At 49.7% G+C, this 17,457-nt stretch overlaps 1 protein-coding gene across 1 annotated transcript in view; it reads right to left on the reverse strand.

Annotated features, from left to right (window-relative positions):
• ARHGAP39 (Rho GTPase activating protein 39) overlaps positions 1 to 16,499 on the reverse strand; it is a gene marked incomplete at both ends in the record, with an annotated part of 61,763 nt that extends 45,264 nt beyond the window's left edge. Inside the window, 2 exons of the mRNA XM_084216731.1 lie at positions 3,573 to 3,653; positions 15,898 to 16,499. Coding sequence (XP_084072857.1) covers positions 3,573 to 3,653; positions 15,898 to 16,499 — 683 coding nt within the window. The remainder of the gene's footprint in view (positions 1 to 3,572; positions 3,654 to 15,897) is intronic.
• Positions 16,500 to 17,457: the final 958 nt, after the last annotated feature.

Consider the following 17,457-nt stretch of genomic DNA (forward strand, 5'->3'; position numbering starts at 1 on the left):
GAACCGCGGCCTGGGTCTCACCGTGCTTTCCCACCCACGAGAGAACCACGGATGAGCTGTGGGGCTCAATCCTGCGTCCCTCTGCCATTTTCCAGAGGAAAACCTCTGGAATTAATGCCAGACTCGAGGAGAAGATGATTGGAATGACCTGGGAAGGCTGTTGGCTTCCAGACCTGATTTTCCAGCTGATGCTGGAATGTCCAGGATTGTTTCACAAACGGGGTTTGGAAGCGTCTGGGGGCTCATCCCACTCCATGACGGATCGATGAAGCTCCGGCTGGATCCCATCCCGCTCCAAATTCCTCATCTCCACTTTGGGACGACCAGAGACTTCCCAATCCCTGTCCAAAGGTCCTGGAGCACCGCCGCTCTTCCACCCCAGGAAGTGCCCCAGGCCGGGTTAGATGGGGCTTGGAGAAACCTGGGATTTTGGAAGGTGTCCCTGCCCTTGGAATGGTTTGGGTGGGAATGGACGATCTTTGAGCTCCCGCCCAAATCCGTTCCACGATTCCGCGATTCCACGATTCCACAATTCCACAATTGATTTCCCCCCTCAGGATTCATCCCATTCACAGGAATTCGTCACCAGCTCCGATACCAGCTCGTGGCACTCACGGGGTTAAACCAAAGGACGTCCACTCACAGCTAATTAAGCAAAGCTGCTAATTAGCTCCTTGCAGCAGGCTGGGGGAAGGGCGGCCAGGGCAGCTCCGTGGGTTTTTATGGGATTGGGAAGACGGAGGTGTCTCCTGTGACACCGAAGCTTTCAATTGCCACCAGCCCAAATCCGCGTTGTCCCCGTCACCGACAAATCCCACCGGAATTCTGGCTCGGCTCCCGTTGCCAATCCCTGATTCCCAATTCCCAATTCCTTCCCACCCTTCCCAGTAATTGCATCTGCCCAGCTCAGGGATGGGATCAGGTTGTCCATGGATTCATGGAGGATAAAACCCTGATCCCATCGCCCTCCTGGAAAGGTTGGAATTTTTTTCCCTCTCTTCCTTAAGTGGAAATTAATTCCGACGCTTCCCAGGAGGTCACTCAGCGGCAGAGAATTCCCGGGAAAGGTGGACGCGATTTTCCACCCGCATGGAAATGAGCTGGAAAACATCCTGGGAAAAGGGATGAGGCCTTCCCGGTCACCACTTCCAGCAGGGAAAGCGAAGGAAGAGCTGGAGGCGCCTCCGCTCATCCCCAACTCCTGAAAAAATCCAGGAATTTGGGGTTTTGTCAAAAAACTCCATAAATCCCCAAAATCCGGTGTTTTCCTCATTTTGGATTTTTGGGGTTTGACGAGGAGCTGGAGGGGTCCAATGGGGACTTTGGGGTTCAGTGAGGATTTGGGGGGTTTGGGAAGGATTTGGGGGGGTTCAAGAAGGATTTTTGGGGGGTTCCGTGAGGATTTTTGGGGTTCAAGAAGGAATTTTGGGGTTCAGTGAAGATTTGGGGTTCAATGAGGATTTTGGGGGTTCTGTGAGGATTTGGGGTTCAATGAGGATTTTGGGGGTTCTGTGAGGATTTGGGGTTCAATGACTTGGGGGGGTTCAAGAAGGATTTTTGGGGGTTCAGTGAGGATGTTTGGGGTCCAGTGAGGTTTGGGGTTTGAGAAGGAATTTTGGGGATCAATGAGGATGTTTGGGGTTCAGTGAAGATTTGGGGTTCAAGAAGGAATTTTGGGGATCAGTGAGGATTTTGGGGGTTCTGTGAGGATTTGGGATTCAAGAAGGAATTTTGGGGATCAGTGAGGATTTTGGGGGTTCTGTGAGGATTTGGGGTTTGAGAAGGAATTTTGGGGACCAGTGAGGATATTTGGGGGTTCCGTGAGGATTTGGGGTTCAAGAAGGAATTTTGGGGGTTCTGTGAGGATATTTGGGGTTCAAGAAGGAATTTTGGGGATCAATGAGGATGTTTGGGGTTCAATGAGGATTTGGGGTTCAAGAAGGAATTTTAGGGATCAGTGAGGATATTTTGGGGATCAGTGAGGATATTTGGATCTCAAGAAGGGCTTGGTGGGGTTCAATGGAGGATTTGGGGTTCAAGAAGGAATTTTAGGAATCAGTGAGGATATTTTGGGGTTCAGTGAGGATTTGGGGTTCAAGAAGGAATTTTGGGGTTCAATGAGGATGTTTGGGGTTCAGTGAGGATTTGGGGTTCAAGGACTTGGGGGGGTTCAAGAAGGATTTTTGGGGGTTCAGTGAGGATTTTTGGAGCTCAAGAAGGATTTTTTGGGATCAATAAGGATGTTTGGGGTTCAGTGAGGATATTTGGGTTCAGTGGGGACTTGGTGTTCAAGGACTTGGGGAGTTCAAGAAGGAATTTTGGGATTCAATGAGGATGTTTGGGGTTCTGTGAGGATTTGGGGTTCAAGAAGGAATTTTAGGGATCAGTGAGGATATTTTGGGGATCAGTGAGGATATTTGGGTTTCAGGAAGGAATTTTGGGGTTCAGTGAGGATTTGGGGTTCAAGAAGGAATTTTGGGGATTCAGTGAGGATATTTGGAGCTCAAGAAGGAATTTTGGGGAACAATGAGGATGTTTGGGGTTCAGTGAGGATATTTAGGGTTCAGTGGGGACTTGGGGTTCAAGGACTTGGGGGAGTTCCAGAAGGATTTTTGGGGATTCAATGAGGATGTTTGGGGTTCAGTGAGGATTTGGGGTTCAAGAAGGAATTTTAGGGATCAAAGAGGATATTTTGGGGATCAGTGAGGATATTTGGGGTTCAAAAAGGAATTTTGGGAGTTCAATGAGGATTTGGGGTTCAAGAAGGAATTTTGGGGATCAGTGAGGATTTTTGGATCTCAAGAAGGGCTTGGTGGGGTTCAATGAGGATGTTTGGGGTTCAGGGAGGATTTGGGGTTCAAGAAGGAATTTTAGGAATCAGTGAGGATATTTTGGGGTTCAGTGAGGATTTGGGGTTCAAGAAGGAATTTTAGGGATGAATGAGGATGTTTGGGGATCAGTGAGGATTTGAGGTTCACGGACTTGGGGGGGGTTCAAGAAGGATTTTTGGGGGGATCAGTGAGGATGTTTGGGGTTCAATGAGGATTTGGGGTTCGAGAAGGAATTTTGGGGTTCAATTAAGATTTTTTGGGGGTTCAGTGAGGATTTGGGGTTCGAGACGGAATTTTGGGGGTCAATGAAGATTTTTTGGGGGTTCAGTGAGGATTTTGGGGCTCAGACATGATGTGATGGGGTTCAGTGAGAATTTGGGATGTTCAGTGAGAATTTGGGGTTCAAGAAGGAATTTTGGGGTTCAATTAAGATTTTTTGGGGGTTCAGTGAGGATTTTTGGGTCTCAGCAATGACGTGGTGGGGTTCAGTGAGAATTTTGGGTGTTCAGTGAGGATTTGGGGTCCAAGATGGACGTGGTAGGGTTCAAGAAGGACTTTTGGGGTTCAGTGAGGACTTTTTGGGTTCCTCGAGGACTTTTGGAGTCCCACAAAGACCTGAAGGACAACGCGCAAAGGGAAGGGATGAGGAGGAGGATTGGAAAATCCTCTGGGAATAAAACATCAGCACTGTTCCCTGCCCCACCCATCCCAACCCCAATCCCGGAGGGAAATCCCGGCTACCTGTAGTGGAGGAGTTGTCCTTCCGTGCTGTAATCCCGATAAATGTCGTATTCCTTCTCGAACACTCCGGAAGGCGACGAACTGGAAAACAGGAATGGTGGGTGAGGAGTTACAGATGGATGCATCACTGCCTCCTCTGGGATTCATGGAGATCAATCCCATCAGGATGGGATCCACCTCTCCTGGATCTGCTCGAGCTTGGAGCTGTTGATTTTTTATTCTGAGCCGTTGGCCGTGGTCTCCAGGTTCGTGTCCAACCCTCCAAAGACCAAATTTTCCCTTAAAACATCTGAGCAGATCCCAAACATCTCCTGGCTTCATCCCACCCTTTCCCAGTGCCGTTCCCGCTCTTCAACAAACTCAGAGCCAATGTGGGAAGAGGAAAACCCCCCCAAAAACCCATTTTTGCCACATTTTCGTCTAAATCTGAGCCTGCAGAGCTCTTGTTCCCAGAAGATGGAGAAGGTCACGCCACCAGCCCGCTCCAAGAGACGTCACACTTGGAAAAACACGTAAAGAAAATCCCATCTGGAAGTCTGGGATGGGATTTCCAAACTGATTTTTGGACCTGGTGGGGTTCAGTGAAGACTTGGGAATTCAGACTTGGGAGTCCAAGAAGGATTTTGTGGGATTCAAGGACTTAAAGCCGCTCCTGTAAGATCAAGCCCACTCTTGATCTGTATTTTTGGCTCTCCACACTTTTCCAAAGGCCATGAATCCATGCCAGGCCCCTCCCACAATTCCCAAAAACCAGGTACTTTATTCCAAAAAAACCACCCCTAAAATCCCCCCACGTTTCCTTGTTCAGGCTCTCCCGTTAATAAAATTCGGATCCGATGTTGGTTTCGGGAGGAAAAAAAAAGAGGGAAAAGAAACAAATCTTCCTAATAGGATAAAGCTCCGAAATTTTAGTGGAGCAAGGAGGCAATAGAATTAAGCTTCTGTCAAAGCTAATTTTAATGGGATTTAGCCCTGGAATTACGGCTGTGTGGAATTGCTTAATCCCTTTTTCCTCGCCAGTGAGTGTGAATGGAATTCCTCCTCCTCCTGCTCCTCCTCCAGGATTCCTGAGAGAAAGACATCACCTCTGATCCCAGTGCTGTACCCAAATCCAAGGTGGAATTTAGATGGATCCCCAAATCTCTGTCAGAATTCAGATGGATCCCCAATTCCATGGCATAATCCAGATGGACCCTAAATCCTTGAAGAAATCCAGATGGATCCCGAATTCCATGTCAGAATCCAGATGGATCCCCAATTCCATGGAGGAATTCAGATGGATCCCCAATTCCATGGCGGAATCCAGATGGATCCCCAATTCCATGTCAGAATTTCGATGGATCCCCAAATCCATGGAGGAATCCAGATGGATCCCCAAATCCATGGAGGAATCCAGATGGATCCCCAATTCCATGGCAGAATCCAGATGGATCCCCAATTCCATGTCAGAATTTAGATGGATCCCCAAATCCGGTGTGGAATCCAGATGGATCCCCAAATCCATGTCAGAATTTCGATGGATTCCCAATTCCACGTCAGAATTCAGATGGATCCCCAATTCCATGTCAGAATTCAGATGAATCCCCAATTCCATGTCAGAATTCAGATGGATCCCCAAATCCATGTCAGAATTCAGATGGATCCCCAATTCCATGGCAGAATCCAGATGGATCCCCAATTCCATGTCAGAATTTAGATGGATCCCCAAATCCAGTGTGGAATCCAGATGGATCCCCAATTCCATGGAGGAATCCAGATGGATCCCCAATTCCATGGCAGAATTTTGATGGATCCCCAAATCCATGGAGGAATCCAGATGGATCCCCAATTCAATGGAGGAATCCAGATGGATCCCCAAATCCATGGAGAAATCCAGATGGATCCCCAAATCCATGGAGGAATCCAGATGGATCCCCAAATCCAGTGTGGAATCCAGAGAGATCCCATCCCTGGGAGTGTCCAAGGCCAAGTTGGATCAACCTGGAATAGGGGAAGGTGCCCCTGCCCAGGAACTGGATGAACTTTAAAGTCCCTTCCAACCCAAACCATTCCATGATTCCCGGAGAGTTCTGGAGCTGTTCAAGGTTCTTCCCTAGGGATCTGCTTCCCAGCACTCCACCCCCATCCCGAACAGCAGCATCCCTGGGGAAAGTCTGCTGGGAATGTCGGTTTTTCCATCCGAAAGCTCCACTGGAACCCGGTCACGGCCAAAACGGAATCGTCGAACCCAACGGACACCGGAATTCCCCGCGTGGGACGGACCAAGAGCTCCTCCCGCTGCCATCAGCAAGGTCCACACCCCTCCAGGACGGAATTCCCGCTCCTCTGGATCCCAGGTTTCTGTCCCAGGTGCTGGGATCAAGCTCCACACGCTCCTCCATCCTTTATTTTGGCTGGGCCCGAAAACGGGTGGATTTTTCCTGGAGCTTTTCGGAGTCGTTGCTTCCAAGATCTTCCCAAGCCATGGCTTGGATTCCATCCATTCTTTTTCCCGCTGTTCCGTTTTCCCGTCGGCATTAATTATCCCCATCCAAACGAGCTCCAGGCCTCCTCCCATCCGTCTCCAACGAGGTTCATGGAGGAGAGAATCCATCCCAAATATCCCAAATGAGGGGAGCTGGGCAGGGAATTTCCTCAGGGATCCGCAGGAGGACGGAGCCGTGGTTGCACATTCCCGGGGATGGCCGCGCTCGCTTTTCCGGGATGAGCCGGGAATTTTTGGGAATCGTTAAAAACCACCAGCTGAGATTCCAGCGTTAACGAGCAGCCTCTGGAATTGGCCGGAGAGGCCGGGGCAGGATTCCCAGTGGATTCCTGGTTAATATTTAAACAGCAGCGCTGCTGGATTCCGGCTATCCCGGCTTCCCGCGGGCAGGGATGCGACGGGGCGTGGCCCCTACCCTTGGCCAGCTGTTTTTCCGAGGTTTTTAAGTCAAATCCTTATGGATTTTGCTCGACTAACAGATTCGTTGGATTAAAGGAGGAATTTCACGGCGAGGGTGGTGAAATATGGGAGGATCTGCAGATGCTCCATCCCTGGAATATTCCAGGCTGGGTGGATGGGGCTTGGAGCAACCTGGGATAGTGGAAGGTGGCCCTGCCCATGGAATTTGGGCGGAGCTGGATGGTTTTGATGTCCCTTCCAAGATGAACCATTCCACGTTTAAGGTTTTCCTGCAATCTCCACCTTGGCCCAGTTTGTGTCCTCAAGCCAGACGTTCCCACCCAACCTGGAACAACCGGGATAATCTGGAAAACTCAACCCAGTCGAATTCCCAAAGCGGGCATCAAGGGTTTCCACACGCACGGGGCTTCAGGCTCCGGATTGCATCCCAGAAATTCCGATAAAACCGCACGGAGCTGACCACAGGAAGCAAAACCAGCTCCAACCAAAAACCCGTCCGGTTTGGAAACCTGGCTCTGGTTTTGGAAAAGTTTCCCCAAAATTCCACTCCATCCAAAGCCTGCCTGGCTCTCTCATTTTCCCGTGCTCCATCCTGGTGATTCCCCGCTGGATTCTCCCAGTTTTTTCGGGTTTTGGAAAACCCAAAGGTTGCCCAGTTGCGGTCAAACGAGGATTAAATCATCGCTGGACCTTCTGAGGTGTTCCCAACCTCCCTTGGGATAACGCTTCCCAGCATTCCCGAATCCTTGGACGGCCACCGGTTTGTCCATCCGGTGGCTCCCCGGCTTTGCTGAGCTTCAGGAAGTTCTTCCCAACCTGTCCTCGATCCATAGAATCCCTCGGAGATCCAGCCCTGCCCTCCAGCTTGTCTGGAGCCGGGGGTGGCTCCACAGATAATTGATAAGAATATCCAGATTATTGATAAGGGTCGGGATCAGCCTGGGAGGAGCCAAACATTGGGAATGAACCTGCAGCCGCCACCCTCCGATCCGGGTGATCCGGTTTTTATCCATCAAATCGCGTCCCTGGCTGGATGAGGGATACATCCAAAGCCTTTCTGGGACACTTTGAAGGTGCTTTTCCATGAAAAAAAGGTGACTTTCTGGTAATAAGTGTGATTTGCCACTAATAAGGGTGATTTTCCAAGAATAAAGGTGGTTTTCCAATAATTAAGGTTGATTTTCCAGTAATGAAGATGATGTTTCACTAATAAGTGTGATTTTCCAATGAAAAAGGTGTTTTTCCACTAATAAGGGTGATTTTCCACTAATTGAGGTGATTTTTCCAGTAATTAATTTGATTTTCCAGTAATGAAGATGATTTTTCATTAATAAATGGGATTTTCCACTAATAAGGTTGATTTTCCAATCATTAAGGCGAATTCCAATTATAAAAAGTGATTTTCCAGTAAGGAAGATGATTTTTCATTAATAAATGGGATTTTCCACTAATAAGGGTGATTTTCCAATAATTAAGGCGATTTCCAATTATAAAAAGTGATTTTCTAGTAAGGAAGATGATTTTTCATCAATAAGTGGGATTTTTCCACTAATAAGGGTGATTTTCCAATAATTAAGGTGATTTTCCAGTAATGAAGATGATTTTTCATTAATGAAGATGATTTTTCATTAATAAGTGTGATTTTTCCACTAATAAGGGTGATTTTCCAATAATAAAGGCAATTTCCAATTATAAAAAGTGATTTTCCAGTTAGGAAGATGATTTTTCATTAATAAGTGTGATTTTTCCACTAATAAGGGTGATTTTCCACTAATTAAGGTGATTTTCCAGTAACGAAGATGATTTTTCATTAATGAAGATGATTTTTCATTAATAAGTGTGATTTTTCCACTAATAAGCGTGATTTTTCCACTAATAAGGGTGATTTTCCAATAATTAAGGCGATTTCCAATTTTAAAAAGTGATTTTCCAGTGGAAAAAAGTGATTTTCCACTAATAAGGGCGATTTTCCAATAATTAAGGTGACTTCCCCATAATTAAGGTGATTTTCCAATAAAAAAGGTGATTTTCCATTAACCAAGACGCTTCTACATTAATAAAATTAATTTTCCCTCAACAATTTTCCCTAAACCTCGGCTTACAAAACCTCCAGCACGGACAGAAATTTATCCTGGGAACCTCTGGCACAACAACAAAACCTAACAATTTTTTTTTTAAAAAATCAATAAATCCAGCAGGTTTTTTTCCTCCCCTTCCTAGAAGAGGAAACGTCACAATTCCCCATCCTTTGGAAAACCAGGGAAAGTGAGCGGCCCGAAATAGCTCAGCTCCGTGGCAAAAGCCAGGAATAGAAATGAAATCCCAGCTCCAAATCCTCGGCTTTAATCGCTGCCCTTCATACTCTTAATTACAGCCCCCCTCTTCCAATGAGACTTCAAAGATGGTTTTCTTTGGAATTACGCAACCGGAATTTCGGGGCTGGAGGAATTAGGCAAATATCCGAAATATCCGCCTAATCCGGCGCCGCGTTTCGCAACGGGAAGCGGGGAATTCAAGGCAAGGATATTAAAAAAGCTTCAGCCCCCGATTTCCATCCCAGCTCGGAGCAAGAAATGCCGGATATGAGGTTTTTTTGGGGATTTTGTTTTCCTGGGAAATATTTGAGGATGGAATGAGGAAGGGGAGCTCAGTCTTGTTTGGGTTATGCCAGGAATGTGTTTTCCACTGGTTATCCCCAAATATTTCCCGGGATGGTTCCATCCCCCAGGAGTTTTATGGCCTCAATAAACTCAAGGATTGTGGAGAGGAATTGGATTAAGGAAGGAGCCTGGAAAATGGATTTGAGGATCTTGGAAGTCTTTTCCGACCTTCGATTCCATGGAAAACTCACCCGGATGGGTGGGATGAAAGCCGGCGCTGTTGGAGCACCCCCGGAGCTGGAGAAGGGGAGAGGAACTTGAAGCCAAAGGAATTTTGGAGTAGGAAAATCTCCCGTGGGGGTGAAATCGAATCTTTGGATAAATTTGGGAATGCTGGGAGATCTTATCGAACGATTCCAGCAATGCCCCATCCCTGGAAGCGTCCAAGGTCAGGTTTGGAGCAACCCAAACTGCTGGAAGGGACCTCGGAATTCCGGAATTCCAAAGACCACGGAATTCCGACCCCTTTGCCATGGACATCCAGTGTCACTCAGAGCTGGATTTCTGCCATGAAAGGGGTGGGAATAAGCCAAAAAAAGGGATGAAACACCACAAAAAACCGTGGGAAGACTGAATTTGGGATCCTTCCCAACATCCTGCCTCACGATTTGGGAAATCGAGGATCTTGTGGAACCAGGGGAAGAGGCTGAAGCCGGGGAATTTCCAGGTGATCCTTAAATTTAAAAAAATCTCCGGGAGAACTCAGCTGGGCTGGATCCGGCTCCTTGTCATGGATTCCAGAAGGGTGGGAAGAGGAGATAATTCCACGTCCTGAGGATCCAAGGATCCTTGGATTGTGCAAGGTGTGTCCAACAGAGGTGAAAATGGGAGAAAGCAAAGCAAACAAACACTGGAATGGGAATTCCCAGAAAAAACTGCCCCATGCTTGGAAACATCCAAGGCCAGGTTGGAAGGAGCTTGGAGCAACCTGGGATTTTGGGAAAGTTGTCCCAGGGGGATGGAACTGGAAAAAAGAGGGATTTGTTGCCACAGACAGCAAATAAAAGGGAGGAGGGAAAAAAACCCCTGAATTGCAAGAATTCCAAGAATTCCATCCAACATTCCCTCCCAGAGCTGGATTCATCTCCAGCCAAACCTGGAGACGCTCTGGTTCCTAAATCCTAAATCTTAAGGGAAGCCCCGGGTGTGAATTCCAACAAAAAAAACCTTTCCACTTATCCCAAATTCCCAATTTTCCAACCAGATGAACTGTGCTTATCCAGAAACCTTTAAGTAAGATTTCCTGGGATGAAACCTGGACTGGGAGGTTCCACCAGGAAACCTCCAGAGCCCCTTCCCAGCTGCGGCTCCTCTGGGAGAAACTCAACTGAGATCTGGGAATCGTGGAATCTCATGGAATCATGGAATGGCTGGGGTTGTAAGGGACCTTCAGGATCATGGAATTGCGCAGGGACACCTTCCTCTCCGAGGGCAGGAGGAGCCTGTGGGGGTTTTCCTGCCCCACTGGAGCCAGGGCGACGTCGGTGCCCCGAGCTCCTGCCCTGCCCATCCACCCCGTGGATAAAACATTGGGAAGAGAAGGATTCCCAGTGGAATGCCGTGGTCTGGGAATGGGATGAAGTTCCCACAGGGCCAGGGAGTGGAAAGATGGAGAAATTCCAGGCCATCCTCTTTGTCCTTAAGGGATGGGAGGGATGAGGCAGGTTTTGGGCTTGATCCAGATCCGGGTGGGAGTTTCAGTGGGATCAGCAATTCCAGGCTTAAAAAAAATTCCTTTTTTTTTTTTTTTTTGGTGTTGTTCCTTAGTGGCACGAAAACTTCATCAAATCGTGGAAATTCCATGGAGATTTCATGGAAAAACTTCATCAAATGCTCAAACCCATGGTTTGGGTTAGAAGGGAAAATCCATATCCCAGGTTGCTCCAGCCTGGCCTTGGACACTTCCAAGGAAGGGGCAGCCACAGATCCTCAGGGAATTCCATCCCAGCCCCTCACCACCCTCCCAGACAGGAATTCCTTCCCAAATCCCATCTATCCCTGCCCTCTGGCAGTGGGAAGCCATTCCCTGTGTCCTGTCCCTCCATCCCTTATCCCAAATCCCTCTCCAGCTCTCCTGGAGCCCCTTCAGGCTCTGGAAGGAGCTCTGAGCTCTCCCTGGATCCTTCTCCAGATGAACATTCCCAATTCTCCCGAGCTCCTCCTGGCTCCTCACACCAGGAGACGTCACCCAGCCGGGAAAATCCAACATTTGGATGAAGGAAGGCCGGGAATTCCAATCCTTAAGCTCCTGCTGGAGGCAGACATTGGGAAGGAAACCCTTGAGGATCCTCTCCGTGCCTCGGTCCTCCCGTGCGGTTTTCCAGAGCAATTCCAAGTCCTCGATTTCTCTTCCTTCTTATCTTGGAGGAAGGCTGGGAATCCCTGCCAGGACCTGGAAAACCCTCGGGCAGCAGATTTATGCCATTGATCTGCCTGTTTTCCGAACCTGGGCACGGCAGGTTCTTCCCAGCACCTCCCGGGAAAGGAAATAAACGGAGAGAATTCCGAGGAAAAATCGTGGGATGCTCAAATTGGGTATTTTAGAGATTTGAGGCATCTTTTATTCCACAAACCTGCGGTTTTTTGGGATCTTTTGGGAGTCAGGAAGTGTCTGCTGCCTCTAAGGGGGAGGGGGTTTGATCCCAGAGATCTGTGGAGGGCGCATTCCAGGGATTGGATTTTGAGAGAATTCCCCTTGGATATTCCAGCTCAGCCACACTCAATCCAGGAAGATTTAAACGCTGCGTTTGTCTCCGATATCCCGGCGCCTTCGGAATTGGGATGCTCTAAAAAGAAGTGGGAATCCTGAGGAAAAACTTGGGCACAATTTCCCAGCAGATGGGGTTTGGGTGAAGACCCCTCACATCCCAAAATTCCCGCGTTTTGGTAAAAGACAAAATTCCCAGGCTCCTGATGGTGAAAAATCCACTTCCTTGTCCTTCAAGCTTCCCCTTGGAATTCCTCCTTGGAGAAGCAGTTGCAGGGCCGAGTTTTCCATGGAAAAGGCTTCTTTTTCCCTTGCCTGACACCTTCTCCAAGGATTTCAAGCCGACAACCTCAGACGCTTCCCGACGGCGCGGAAAATCCCAGCGACCCGACACAAAATCCGGCCGACGTTCCCGCTCCCAGATTTCACGGCTGTCAAGTCACGCTCCGGAGGAAAGCCATCATTTCAAGAGAAGCTTGGAAAACTCCAGGGAAAAGTTGGGAAATCCCACTGGGAAGGTTCTGCTGACCACCAGGACAAAGCTGCTGTTGATATCCCGGGAATAAATCCCACCTGACCGTGGAAGCGCGGGGTGATCCCGGTGGGATCCAGGAGCTTGGCAACGGCAAATTCCCAGGGGATTCCAATGGCTGACGCATCCCTGAGCCACATGGGTGGGATGGGACATCCCCATGGATGTGAGGAATGGATTGGGAGAGGTCTCCAGCATTTCCAGCCAAACCTGGAGATGCTCTGGTTCCTAAATCCTAAATCTTAAGGGAAGCCCCAGGTGTGAATTCCAATAAAATCTTTCCACTTATCCCAGATTCCCTTTTCCAACCAGATGAGCTGTGCTTATCCAGAAACCTTGAAATAAGATTTCCTGGGATGAAACCTGGACTGGGAGGTTCCACCAGGAAACCTCCAGAGCCCCTTCCCAGCTGCGAATCTTCTGCGAGAAACACAACAGAGATCTGGGAATCGTGGAATCTCGTGGAATCATGGAATGGCTGGGGTTGGAAAGGGGCCTTCAGGATCATGGAATTACTCAGCGACACCTTCTGCTATCCCAGCACCATCCAACCCGGTCTGGGACACTTCCAGGGATGGGGAAAATGCAGGAATGTTTTTTTTTTTTAAGCCAGGGAATGAGGATCAAGGGTGGGATGCAGCCATGGGACTCATCCCTGTCACCTCCAGAGATGCAGATGGAAATTCCAGTCAGCAGGAATTTCTGCTCCCTCTAGTGGCATCCGAATTTTTTTAAAAAAATTATTGAATTTTTAAAGGTCCAAGTCCTGCTCAATCCCAATCCCTGGAAAGGCCAAGACCTGGAATTCCTGGAGAGGACACACAGCTTCCCATCGGCCAAAACCAGCCCAGGGCTGAATTCCTTTTCTCTTCCAGGAGATTTCCAGGGATTAAACATTTTTATTTGAGAGTCCAGCCCTCCTCCAAGCTGATCCAGGAGATTTGCATCCCATAATGGGAACAGGGAATGTGTGGGTGGAGGACATCAAGGAATCAGTGACCTGGAGTGTCCATGCTGGGTCTGATGTGGGAATTGGATCCCATGTGGGAATCCCCGCAGAGAGCTGCTGATCCCGCCTTGGGAATGATCCTTTCCCAGGAAACTCCTGATCCTGCCATGGGAATTATCCTTTCCCCAGGAAATTCCTGATCCCACTTCAGGAATGATCCTTTCCCCAGGAAATTCCTAATCCCACCTTCAGGAATGATCCTTTCCCCAGGAAATTCCTGATCCCACCTCGGGAATGATCCTTTCCCCAGGAAATTCTTGATCCCACCTTGGGAATGATCCTTTCCCCAGGAAATTCCTGACCCCACTTCAGGAATGATCCTTTCCCCAGGAAATTCCTGATCCCAGCTCAGGAATGATCCTTTCCACAGGAAACTTCTGATCCCACCTTGGGAATGATCCTTTCCTCAGGAAACTTCTGATCCTGCCTTGGGAATGATCCTTTCCTCAGGAAATTCCTGATCCCACTTCAGGAATGATCCTTTCCCCAGGAAACTCCTGATCCCACTTCAGGAATGATCCTTTCCCCAGGAAACTCCTGATTTCACCTTGGGAATGATCCTTTCCCCAGGAAATTCCTGATCCCAGCTCAGGAATGATCCTTTCCCCAGGAAATTCCTGATCCCACTTCATGAATGATCCTTTCCCCAGGAAATTCCTGATCCCGCTTCAGGAATGATCCTTTCCCCAGGAAATTCCTGATCCCAGCTCAGGAATGATCCTTTCCCCCAGAAACTCCTGATTCCACCTTGGGAATGATCCTTTCCCCAGGAAATTCCTGATCCCACCTCAGGAATGATCCTTTCCTCAGGAAACTCCCGATCCCACCCCTGTTCTTCCAGCAAATCCCGGGGAATTTAAAATCCATCTGCTGATCCTTGTTAACCCCTCACGCTGCTTTGGGAATGGGATCCTGCTCCATCAGCATCTCCTGGGGTTGCTTCCCACCAGGAAAGGGGGAATTCTGCCCCTCTGCCGTGCTCAGGTGAGATCCCACCTGGAATTCTGCATCCAGCTCCAGGATCCAAGGTCAGGAGGATGTGGAGCTGCTGGAGCCAATTCCAGAGAAGGCCCTGGAGATGCTCCAAGGGCTGGAGCCCCTCTGCTCTGGAGCTAGGCTGGGAGAGCAGGGAATGTCCAGCCTGGAGAAGGGAAGGATCCAGGGAAACCTCAGAGCCCCTTCCAGGGCCTGAAGGGGCTCCAGGAGAGCTGGAGAGGGACTTGGGAGAAGGGATGGAGGGACAGGACACAGGGAATGGCTTCCCCCAGCCAGAGGGCAGGGATAGATGGGATTTGGGAAGGGATTCCTGTCTGGGAGGTTGGTGACGGGCTGGGATGGCATTCCCAGGGAATCTGTGGCTGCCCCTGGATCTCTGGAAATGTCCCAGGCCTGGCTGGATGGGGCTTGGAGCAACCCGGGGTAGCGGAAGGTGTCCCTACCCATGGAAAAGGCTGAAATTCCATGATCTTTCAGGCTTCTTCCAACCCAAACCATTCCTTGATTCCATAATTCCCCAAACCCATCTCCCTCCCCAAAATCCCCCTGCCCCCTGAGGACCCCACCCCATCATTCCCAGGCTCCGAGATTCCATCAGAGCCTCTCCCGGGACCTCGGGAAGGCGGAACCTCCCCCGAGGTGCGGAGCCGAGGCCGCCTCTGATGTCCCACATGAAAGCACTTGCCAAGCCGGGAATTCCTGTTCCCATCCAGCCACAGTTTCTGGCAGCAGGGGTTGGGAACGGGAATTCCACCCCAGATTGGTCTCCTCAACCTGGCTGGGTCCTTAGCGTGGTCAAAAGCATCAATTAAGGGAAGACAAATCCATTAATTAATGACCCGCCCCAGGTCTCCCAGAAAAGCTGAGGCTGCTCCATCCCTGGAATGGTCCCAAGTCAGGTTGGGATGGTGGGAGGTGTCCCTGCCCGTGGGAGGAGGTGGAAAAAGATGGAATTTGAGGCTTCTTTCCAACTCAAACCGTTCCATGATTCCGGAACTTGCAGCTTTTAATCCGTAAAAGACGGAACGACAACGGAGGAGTGACACGAACGTCCCTGAATGTCGCCCTTGGGAATTGAGCACTGGCTCCCTTCTCCTTCCCCTGGGAAATTATCCCTGCCAGGAGCTCCCCGGACCTGTGGGACGAGCCGTGCTTGTGGCATGAATCATCCCAGCTTCTCAGGGAGATCTTATCCAGGGAAATCATTTAAAACCACGCCGGGTTCTAAACCCGAATTTCCAATCCTAAAAACGAATTTCAAGGGGACGAGAAATTATTCCTTTAGGGAACCTTCCCGCAGGGAACATCTAAAATACCCCTAAGGTGGAGAAACACCTTTTCCTGATGTTTTTCCCTCTTCCTCCTTGTTCTGTGGAGGATCCAACTCGGTGGAGACCCACCAAGGTAGGAGGAACCACCCACAAAACGCCTTTACCCAAGTCCCGCAGGATGGATTGCTCCTGGAGACCACCAGCACCGGGAATTCCCGATTTCCTCCCACCCATCCTGCCCTTACCTTTCCGTTTCCTCCTTCACCACGGAATACTGGCTGGACTGGCGGCTCGAGCGCTGCTCCTGCCCCTTCTCGTTGCCCTCCAGCTCCTGCTCCAAGGACGAGCTGGTGCTTCCCTCCCTGCTGACATTGCTGCTCCTGCCAGGGCTGTTTTCCGTGGAAGCCCGCGGCGACTCCGTGTTCTGCTTCAGCGTCTGCAGCTTGGCCAGCGGGATGATGTCGCAGTTCTGGGGACGGTGCCACACCGTCCTCTGCGTGGTGGCATTGTAGTAGTAGAAGCGGGAGGTGTTGGGGTCGAAGAGCTCCCACCACTGGTTCTCATTGGTGCGCTTGATCCGCACCCCGGCGGGCGGGTCCCACACGCACTCCCCCGTGATGAGGTTGGCGTACATGCGCTCCCGGGTCCGAGGCTCGATGATTTCCACCCATTCCAGCCTGGGAAAAGGACAAGGAGAGAAGGGAAAGGTCAGCCCGGCCGTCTTGGGAAGTCGCCCCACCTGATGGTTGTGTGATGTGATGGGAGTGCGGGATGGACAAGAGCGACTTCTCAGCTCTTCCTTGCACCCCCATCGAGTCTCCTGTGTCCAAGACTCGATGGCTTCCATCCATTCCTGGAAAAAGCCTGGAAAGGAACAGGGAGAGAGGGAAAATTCAACCCAGGTTCCTCCCAACCCCAACCACCCGATGATTCCATGATTTGACGTGAGCATGGGATGGAGAAGAGCGACTCCTCAACTCTTCCTTCCGCTCCCATCAAGTCTCCCGTATCCAAGACTTCATGATTCCCACCCATTCCAGCCCAGAAAAGAACAGGGAAAGAGGGAAAATTCAACCAATATTCCTCCCAACCCCAACCACCCCATGATTCCATGATTTGACGCAAGCAAGGGATGGAGAAAGAGTTCTCAACTCTTCCTTCCACCCCCATCGAGTCTCCCATGCCCAAGACTCGATGGCTTCCATCCATTCCTGGAAAAAGCCTGGAAAGGAACAGGGAGAGAGGGAAAATTCAACCCAGGTCCCTCCCAACCCCAACCACCCGATGATTCCATGATTTGATGCAAGCACTGAATGGAGAAGAGCGACTCCTCAGCTCTTCCTTCCAACTTCCACCCCCATTAAATCTCCCTTGTCCAAGACTCAATGATTCCCACCCATTCCAGTCCGGAAAAGAGCAGGGAGAGAGGGAAAATTCAACCAATATTCCTCCCAACCCCAACCACCCAATGATTCCATGATTTGACGCAAGCACTGCATGGAGAAGAGCGACTTCTCAACTCTTCCTTCCACTCCCATCGAATCTCCCTTGTTCAAGACTCAATGATTCCCACCCATTCCAGTCTGGAAAAGAGCAGGGAGAGAGGGAAAATTCAACCAAGGTTCCTCCCAACCCCAACCACCCGATGATTCCATTGATTCTATGATACGACGCAAGAATGAGATGGAGAAGAGCAACTCCTCAACTCTTCCTTCCACCCCCATTGAATCTCCCTTGTCCAAGACTCGATGATTCCCACCCATTCCAGCCTGGAAAAGAGCAGGGAGAGAGGAGAAGCATCAACC

This window comes from Fringilla coelebs (genome assembly GCF_963513975.1).
Source record: "Fringilla coelebs genome assembly, chromosome: 1".
Lineage (NCBI taxonomy): Eukaryota > Metazoa > Chordata > Aves > Passeriformes > Fringillidae > Fringilla > Fringilla coelebs.